Source organism: Papaver somniferum, unplaced genomic scaffold (genome assembly GCF_003573695.1).
Source record: "Papaver somniferum cultivar HN1 unplaced genomic scaffold, ASM357369v1 unplaced-scaffold_35, whole genome shotgun sequence".
In the NCBI taxonomy this organism is placed as follows: domain Eukaryota; kingdom Viridiplantae; phylum Streptophyta; class Magnoliopsida; order Ranunculales; family Papaveraceae; genus Papaver; species Papaver somniferum.
Genome location: NW_020645971.1, coordinates 3,296,145 through 3,305,272, shown reverse-complemented (window position 1 = coordinate 3,305,272; position 9,128 = coordinate 3,296,145). Strand labels below are relative to the sequence as shown.

At 35.1% G+C, this 9,128-nt stretch overlaps 1 protein-coding gene across 1 annotated transcript; it reads right to left on the bottom strand.

Moving 5' to 3' along the window:
- Nucleotides 1–2,375: 2,375 nt before the first annotated feature.
- On the bottom strand, nucleotides 2,376–8,431 carry LOC113342236. The gene is made up of 18 exons (XM_026586838.1): nucleotides 8,277–8,431; nucleotides 8,086–8,195; nucleotides 7,882–7,973; nucleotides 7,523–7,561; nucleotides 7,360–7,413; nucleotides 6,967–7,041; nucleotides 6,254–6,319; nucleotides 6,110–6,152; nucleotides 5,725–5,770; nucleotides 5,184–5,277; nucleotides 5,044–5,096; nucleotides 4,557–4,641; nucleotides 4,354–4,456; nucleotides 4,163–4,255; nucleotides 3,714–3,780; nucleotides 3,226–3,292; nucleotides 3,031–3,084; nucleotides 2,376–2,929 (listed from the first exon to the last, which is right to left on the bottom strand). The coding sequence occupies exons 2-18, from the start codon at nucleotides 8,159–8,161 to the stop codon at nucleotides 2,783–2,785; spliced, it is 1,254 nt and encodes a 417-aa protein (XP_026442623.1). The 5' UTR covers nucleotides 8,162–8,195; nucleotides 8,277–8,431; the 3' UTR covers nucleotides 2,376–2,782.
- Nucleotides 8,432–9,128: the final 697 nt, after the last annotated feature.

The following is a 9,128-nucleotide window of genomic DNA, read 5'->3' as shown; positions in this document are numbered from 1 at the left end:
ACTTTTATTTATAGAAACTGGCCTATTAAAAAAGAACGGAGGGAGTAGTAATTTATTTTAATTTAGTTGAAGTTACTATAATAAATAAGCTACAATAAATTTTGTATTTATGTCTATCATGCATATTTCCATATAAATTTTGTTTTTACAACTCTTCAAGACTCTACAAATGTCTTCAAGACATTAGACAACTCTGCATAACTCCACAAAAATTTGCTCAATTTTATATAATTCTCGCGAAGTTATTAATTTTCATAAGTCTTTTTAAATCTCTACAAATATACAAATGTATTTTATTGAGTAAACCCCTGTAAATAAATAGTAGAAACTATGATAAGACTTATTTTGACTCATAAAAACTTGAAGCTATGAAAATATTAGATATTTTCCATCAAAATAATTATAAATTAGGTTACACTTGCTATTGATTGATTAAGATAATAATGTATGATAAAAATGCCAGGTAAATTGTTTTATTTTTCCCTAAAATAAATAATTTTTTAGTCAATCCTCAAAGATCGGTGGTCTTTGTTACTGATTGTGGTGTATTCAGACCATTGCTAAATCTTCATTGGATGAGCAATAAATGTAATTACATTCTCCCTAAAATTCTTCCTTGGTCGCTGGCACTATCGTCCTATGTTTGTTATCCATATGCTCTGGTGATTCCATTCCTATATTATCCCAGGTTATTTCCATTGCATGGTTTCGGCGAAGCCTCCGATCAATTATCTCATTCTTTTCACGAATCATCATTAGTTATGTGCACATGTGATGCATGAAGTACGGGAGGAATATCGATATTCTCTCGTCGAGGATCAAAAAAATAAATGAATAAAGATGCAGAGGAAAAAAGAAACCACCCAAAAAGTCAGGGAGGTTTATGAAAATATTGAGGTTTCAGTGTCAGTGTAGCTTTGAAAAGGAAAGTGATTCCAAGATAGATTGGTGTGCCATTTGCAAGGCTGCATAAAATGCAAGCTTGCAAGTCTTCATGTCCTAGCAAGGTCAATTATAATCTTTAAAGTAGCATATTGTGTTTCACTAAAATTAAAATTAAGCATATGATTGAAGTGAAAAAATTTTGTGATTCATTATTTGGATAAATCCATAGTAGTTGAAATCGTTCCTCGGTCCTACTCGGTTAGGGAGCTTGGAGCGACGAGCAATTAGTTCGGACTCGGAAATCTCTAAAACTCGGTCTAATACTCAGAATTTATTTATTAGAGACTTATAAATTGTTGCCCATAAGTCATGGTTAGTACCTAATTAAAATTAAAATTAGAGGTTTTTCTATTGTTATAATATTAAGTGTAATTAATATCTCTAAAACACTATCATGTAATTAAGTGTGTAATATTGTTATAATATTGAACTTATTTATCGTGTACTTAGAGGTTTTTCTATTTGATAACTCCCATATTAGAGGTTACAAAAAATTTCTTTTCTGATTTTAGTGCATGGAAGACCAACTCGGAAAATCGTCTACTCGTTTTGCTCAAAAATTGGTCAAAATCGGTAAAATCGTCTGTCTTAATCGCTAAAAATCATAAATGCCTTGGAATCGGAAATCGCCTCGGTCATATAGCCTGTAGCGATTACTCGGCGAGTAATCAGCCTTGAAGAGCGATTTTGACTACACTCATAAATCTCAATTGTATGTATTTTTTTTTATTTTTCTATTTGTTCCAAAAAAAAAAAAATTCAAATTCAAATGATTTTTTGGTATTTTTTAACATAATGTTCTTTGTTCTTTGCAGGTTGATGAAGGACATTTAATTTATTTCAAGGCCGGAATAAGGGTTTTACATGTTGTAACCGCATATTCTCTAATGTTGTCTTTGTATGTTGATGAAGGTAGGCTAATTCGACTTAAAAAAATGTGAGTCAATTTTTTATTTTTATTTTGAATAAAATATATGATTGTAATAATATGAGTTTTACATAGTTGTAGCAAATTGGTAAGGTTTTCGTGTTGTGATTCGCATATATCCATAATTGAAGGAAGTTACAAATCTTACATCCGCCAGATGCTAGAAATAACCCGTGTCGTAACGATACTGATTTAGTCTAATAGATGACTGGTACAAAGCCTTTAGTTGGTAACCTAGCAACAAGCTGGGCTCAAACACCTCTTTGGATAGCAATGCCTAATCTATGAAAAATAAAATTAAACTAAATCAGTATCGTATTCAGTTATATTAGTCATTAGCATCGTCCAAAAACCAACCCCCAATAATTTAAGTAATTTGTTAGGAAGCATAATCATTTAAATAATAACGTGTGCATTTATACATATATATCTCACTTATGCCTCAAAAGAAAAAATAATCAACTCCGATCATATTCACCTTGCCACCACCAAATCCAATTAATGCATACATAATATTATGATTTCATTTAATAGTTCTTTGAATATTTTGAGTTATGAGGTGATTCACTAATGAAAAGTTAATAAATTTGAATTCATAATGAAAGAGGTTACAAAAATGCAATCGTCGGATATATTTGGCTGGGAAGAGATTGGGATGATGCAGTGTTTGTCTTTCAAAATGTTATCCGGCCGTTCAAGGCTTAAAAACCCATCCTGTTTTGTATTATAGACAATAAGAATAATAGATGATATGGATATAATAACTTCAAACCCATAGCCAACGCGTAACCAAAGCTGCAGAGATGCAAAAATGCTCTATTGATGATTGTTGACGCGCACCCTAAAACTAGCGAAAAATATAAAAGAGGAAGATGCCGACTTCCATCAGTTACATGCCAAACTTGTTGATCAGATCGAACCATATTTCACTTCTGTGGTTCTTCGAGTTCCTTGACCAGAAACAGGCTGCCGTTCCCAAGAAACTTGATTGGCAAACGTGTTGGTAGGGTCTTCTGCTCTTGTGTAACCTCCTGTTAACCCTCCTCCTCCGCTAACCTAAATTATGACGGTTGAATGAACATCCAATGTTAGCAAGCCATAGCGGGACAAAAAGCTTAACAAAGCAGCGCAAAGATGCTAATTTTATTCCAACTTACAGCTTCTAAACAGGCTGATAGAATTGTCATGCCTGGTAAAGCTTCCAACCCACGCTGCAGATAAAAGAATATGTAAGGATTGACCGTCTTCGAATTATCAAAGCAGTTAACTGGTGAGGATCGACCTCGAATTATGAAAGCAGTTAACTGAAAGGAAAAGTAGCACAGAACCACCTTGAAGACAACGCAACTCACCAGGTGTTCAACACGTGTTCTATAAATGAACGCTCCACAACAGAATACTGTTGACGTTATTATGAATCTGCACAATTCAAAATGAGAAATACAAATGTTACTCCAAGATGTGGACAAAGTCCCAATGAGCATATACTGACCGTCCTTTATACAGAATTTATCAGGTGATTTTGTTATTGCAACAGATGCATCACACATACAGACATACTGTACATTATACAGAAGCCTTCCAGGTAGTTCTGAGTCATATTATCCCATGAAGCACATAGAGAGAGAGCAAGCGAAGACCATATGATCTTCTCCAGTTAGTTGATAGATCACATGCAGTGTAAATAGCATTGGACTGCATTCTACAGAATGCAACTACTGGTGCCGTGTTTAAATTTACTACTTTTCTTTTGGCATGCATTTTTTCACATTTTATTTATTCATGAACACCAAAATACATTTTAAGAACTCAGCTAGACAGACAAAGTTGAAATCCATACATGCAGGAAAGCACACCAAACAATGCCCATCCTCTTGTAGCATTTCCTGGACTATCTTGCCTATTTTCTGCAAAACGTAACATGCCATTAAGAGGATATAGTGCACGGAAGTTAAAACCTGTACACTGGAAGAACAATTAACATGTAGAGCAAATAATATGGCAGCCTGTTATCCAAAATACAATAGTCAAATTATAGATTCGACTTTTCCCTAGGAGGCAATACACATAAAAATGTTGCTCCTGAAGCTGAGCATATTGAGCATGAGTCCATGACTGAGACACAATTGCTAAGACTGTCGTGACATTTAGCATGTACATTTGTGTGTCTTTTGAACTAACATATCCTTTCTTGAGAGTTGCAAAATTTATTATTTTTAATAAATCTCCACTTAGAGATTTGAATACTACAGAAAGTAACTACACGCACAAACATATAAAAGAACTTACCACACATTTTTGTAAGAATGAAGTCAATGGGCTCATAACCTTCCACTGGTATAGTGATGTTAACTTCATATGGAGTATCACGGGATTTCTCGCCTGCAAAATTCATAACTTAGAGATTCTGGGTGATATTATTAAGGAAACACACACACATGCAAACATGTGTACATGAACATATTTTTAAGAGCTCATACATCTCCAGTCCAAAACCAACATGGTAGGTGACAGTGTTGTGGGTGGGCTCCCATCTGCAGCTGAACCTGACAATTTAACCGCAAGGCCTTCGTCTGGGTTAACCTGTCATAAGAAACACATAAAGAGAATAACTAATTACAATAGTTCAAGGACGTCAACTAAATACCATCCAACCTTGGACAGAAAAAGGGTAAGAAATTACCTTTATAATGGGTTTCCCCACCAATATTGAAACAGCGGAAATAGCAGTCATATAGAGAGATACGTGTGTCTGCTCAGTCCCAAAACTGCAGATTTGGGCACTTCATAAGTACAAATGATTTTTCACCTGATGAAGCTAATGACGTACTTCCATTTTAATGGTCCCTTGGATCAAATTCTGAAGCTAAAGACGCAGACTGGCAATACTTGACCTGGTGTCTAAGAAAACTCGGTGAGTTTACACAATCATTTGGAAAGAGAATTAAAATTCCCGGTCTCTTTGATTTCTGTATAAGGGAATGTTTCACTTCTATCAACCTACAAGGTTTGACTGATATTTTCTCAAACGAGGTTGTATGTATGACACCAAACTCACTATTCTTATCCGATATCAACATGAAAAGAGTTCTGGATTTGTTGTTCCATAGAAGAGCGTATAAGATTAAAAGTGTTAAATTGAGCTGATCAAAGGAGCACTAAGACTAAACCTGAACTCTCGGTGAATCTTTTCGAAACCCAGCTGAGTCATTCCATTGTAAACCTAAAAATGTAAGGAAACAAACTTTAACAGATACTCTACCGCTTAGTTGAAGCCTGACCAAATAAACAAAAGTGAAATATATCTTACAACTTCCCATGATCGAGGGTGGAAACCAACAGTAAAACCCGCAAAAACACGGGGACCTTGTCTCATGCATGGAATTGCAAGCTCAGCAATAACCCTGGATTCAAGGTTAGAAATATGAGTACAAGCATACAATGTGATAACATTACTAGTTGGTTGACATGAAAAGAAATGACTAACAACTGGAGCATCATTTAACTTTATTTATCGAGCAATCTATTTGCCGTATTATTAAACTTTTTAATTGACAAGCTTCACCACAGTGTCTAAATCCGATGAAGCTGCAAAGAGAAAAAAGAACTAAAGCTACATTTAGGGATGCTTTCTGAAGGCAGTATTCATAGGGAAACGAGTACATAGAAAGCATTCCCAATACTGAGGCATTGTGATAACTGTGTAAATAAAAACTTATGATCCAAGAAGAAGAAAAAACCAGAAATGGCTAGACATAAATTTACTGTATATGATTCATCAATCAGAGGATTAGGAAAGAACGATGTAAATCAAGGATTAGAACGATGAAAATCAAAGATCGGGAGAACACCTGCACGACGAATCAAAAGATACACCACATACACAGCCAAGGTCACCTGATACAAGCAGTCGTAACAAAATAAGACGAGAATATAATAACTGGAGCCTTTTGGAACATGAATTCACTTCCAGGATTACTGACCATCATCATAATATCCATGCTCATCTTACAGAAGATGACTATGTGTACAACAAGTTAAAAGAAATGCAAAAAAAGATTTCATATAATGGAACAAAGAAACACCAATATGCAACATTGTTCAGACCTTTTCTTTCCAATAAAAAACTTGACATTTCATTGATCAAATTTTGTTCACAAAGGGAAAGGATAAGTATTGCCTATAGTAACAAAGGGGCCACCTTACATAGTAACTCCAAAAGGAAGGGCTGCATACCTTTACATGCTCCATTCAAACAATTTCCACATCTGATATTTACCTGAAATGGCATAAAAATACTGTTACGAGCAATAAATATGCAAGGAGATACTCATATGGTTCATTAGTTCTCAACCAGGCAGACAAGGATAGATCCATGACCTGAGCTGTGCGGCCCATCTTATCAAAGCTCGTTTCACAATTTGTCAGATCTCCATTGTAGAATCCCTGCATTGCCAAGAATTGAATAAGTATAGTTCATTAAAGAGTCCAAGATCCATAAAAAGCTTTAAAGTCGATATAGTCTGAGCTCATCTAGAGATAAAGCCAAAACTGTTCAACCAACGGCGGATGTTCAATTTACAGAAACTTATAGTTCCAAAATGGGCGGTTGGACAATCATCTGACATTCATAAAGGGCAGCAGTGGTTTAGTGATTATCATGTAGATCATGACTGGCTTGCGAAAATTTGAAGATCTACTCTATTTCATAATATCCTTACAAGAAACAGAAAAACATGGATATTGAGTTTGTTCGCGGGTCTATAAAGGAAACTTCAGAGAGGTTGCTCTAAAGTGAGAAGTCAAGTTTTCCATCTCTTGTTGATAAGCCGCAACCAGCGACGGAAGCAACATTCAAAGTCTAGGTGGGCTAAAGCAATACAATGGCTAACTATTAAATTTCTAGGGGGGATATGAATTATTTTTTTTCAAAAAAGAAAAAACACACCTAAAATAAAAATGAATTTTGGGTAATTTTTAAAAAAGATGCCGCAACACGAGCAATTAAAACATACAGAAACAATACAACATCACTTCCAACAAGCATACAACATGATAATATTGTTTAGAATTTAGAACAAAAGAAGACATACTTGTACAAAGTTGAAATCCCCAGAACCAGCTACAAAATCGTCGGAAGCATAGAAGCGACCAAAATCAACATATCCCTGCAAAAAAAAAGAAAAGAAATGGAAGGATAGCGCCACTAGGAGGAATATAAGATATCACGATAATTTGTCCATCATATGCATGATATAAGTGGTTTCCGGTTCTCCTGACGGCAAACGAATTAATCTTCTCAACATCTCAAATATGAGAATTCTAGACCGCAGTCACTTGCTATGAATTCTGGTAACAAGGATGTGTAGTTCTTTCCATATTGCAAAGCATCCTATGTCCTTGGAACAGTCCCACATGAACGTTAAGAAGAAACATAAATCAACTAGAAAGACCCAAACTAGTTAACCAAGTGCCAAATGAATTACCGTCTGCGATCTACTCTCCACATCTTTGCAGAACCGAATAACTATGTCAGTATCCTGCGTAAACAGAACATCATGATCTTAAATGTCCAGGTAAGCCAGATACAGAAAGAAAATGCATACTGCGCCGGAAATTAAGTAATTCAAGGAATATGAATTATGTTACCTTCCCATCATATTCAAAAGGATGACCAACCCAGCTAGTCTGAAGTAAAGCTTAGAAGCAAACAATTTCAAAGCAACCCACACCTGAATCTCAAAAATAAAGTTCTAAAACTTAAATGAGAAATTTAGTGTAACAGGCTACCAGATGATTAGTCAGTATATACCATACTGGTTGCTACTGGTGAATTTTTGCATTGAGTAGACGTGTAAGAAAACTCCTAGACTCAACCGTATCAATCAAATTGCTGCGTACTTTTGGTCCATTTGCCACTTGTTTTTGGATATTGCAAAGTAATGCAATATAGACTAATATGATACAAAGTGGCACTCAAAATGGCAATGTAAAATAATATAGGATACAAAGTCATAAACATGACTGGTATTATCAAGCACGTAACAGTTAGATTTCGGTACAACAACCGCTGCAGCTCCATGTAACTGTAACAGGACGGCTGACAAGAAAACAAAAATAACCCACAAAGTCATAAAAATCAATGAATATTAGACAGCAATAGAGTTTTCTATGAAATTTCTGGAAAAATGAGGATAAAAATGAATACTCACAGATGAGTAGGGTTATGAGGGTTATAAAATTCAAGCTCATCATAGTGTTCCTTTTCCTGGTCATTATCTCCCCCATTTTTATATTAATCTGACATGACAACGAGCAATAACTGCACACACGAATACTCGTTGAAAATTTTAAGAAGGTAAATGAATCAAATCAAGATAAGTTCCAGAAATAGAGAACCAACCTGTGAACTGCTGTAAAAGGAGGAGGTTCGGTTTAGCTCGGAGAAACGATACGAAGCCTGATTATCTCAGATTCAATTTGATGATGGCTGATTTGTCAATTTACGAAAGTAGCCCCTTATTTTATCTTCAGAAATCAGAATACTGCGTGGGACAAGCGGAGGAAAGAAAGGTTCGACCCATGTAAGATATTTTTAGCCACGCTGGCTTTAGTTTCCAGGTTTGGATTTTATTTTTATTTTTTTGTAAATTGTTATAGGGGCTGAAGAAACCATTAGAGGGGGCTGAGCCATGATAATAATGTCCCTCTAGTTGGTTAAGGGATGTCCTATTGGTACTGTAAATTGACCAGATTACCCTTTAGCTTTAAATGGACTAAGTTACCCTTCCTTTTTGAATTAAAAAGACTAAATTGTCCTTCACTATTTTTAAACCCAATGAATCAGAAGAACAAAACTAAATCAGTCTTCTTCATCTTCTCTTCTTTTTCTTCTTCTTCATCAACCGTAACCTCCATTAAAACTAAAAAATTCATCGTTTTCGATTCGAAAAACTCTAATCGTTAGATGAAATCTACATTAGAGATGTTGAAGAAGAAGAAAGTTGACGAAGCTTGTAGTGATTCTAACCAACCACATCCTCCAATTGGTCAAGAACAACAATTTCAAACCCCTCAACCGGAGAAATCAACTGTAATGACTTATATGAGGTATGTTTTGAAAAACCCGGTTCGGGTTTAGTTTATTTTGTTCGATTTTAGTTAAATTTGTATCAAAAATTAGGGTTTTAGATGAAAATTGAAATTCAAAATTCTGGGTTGATGTGAGTTACGTTTCTTTTAACTCAATTACAAA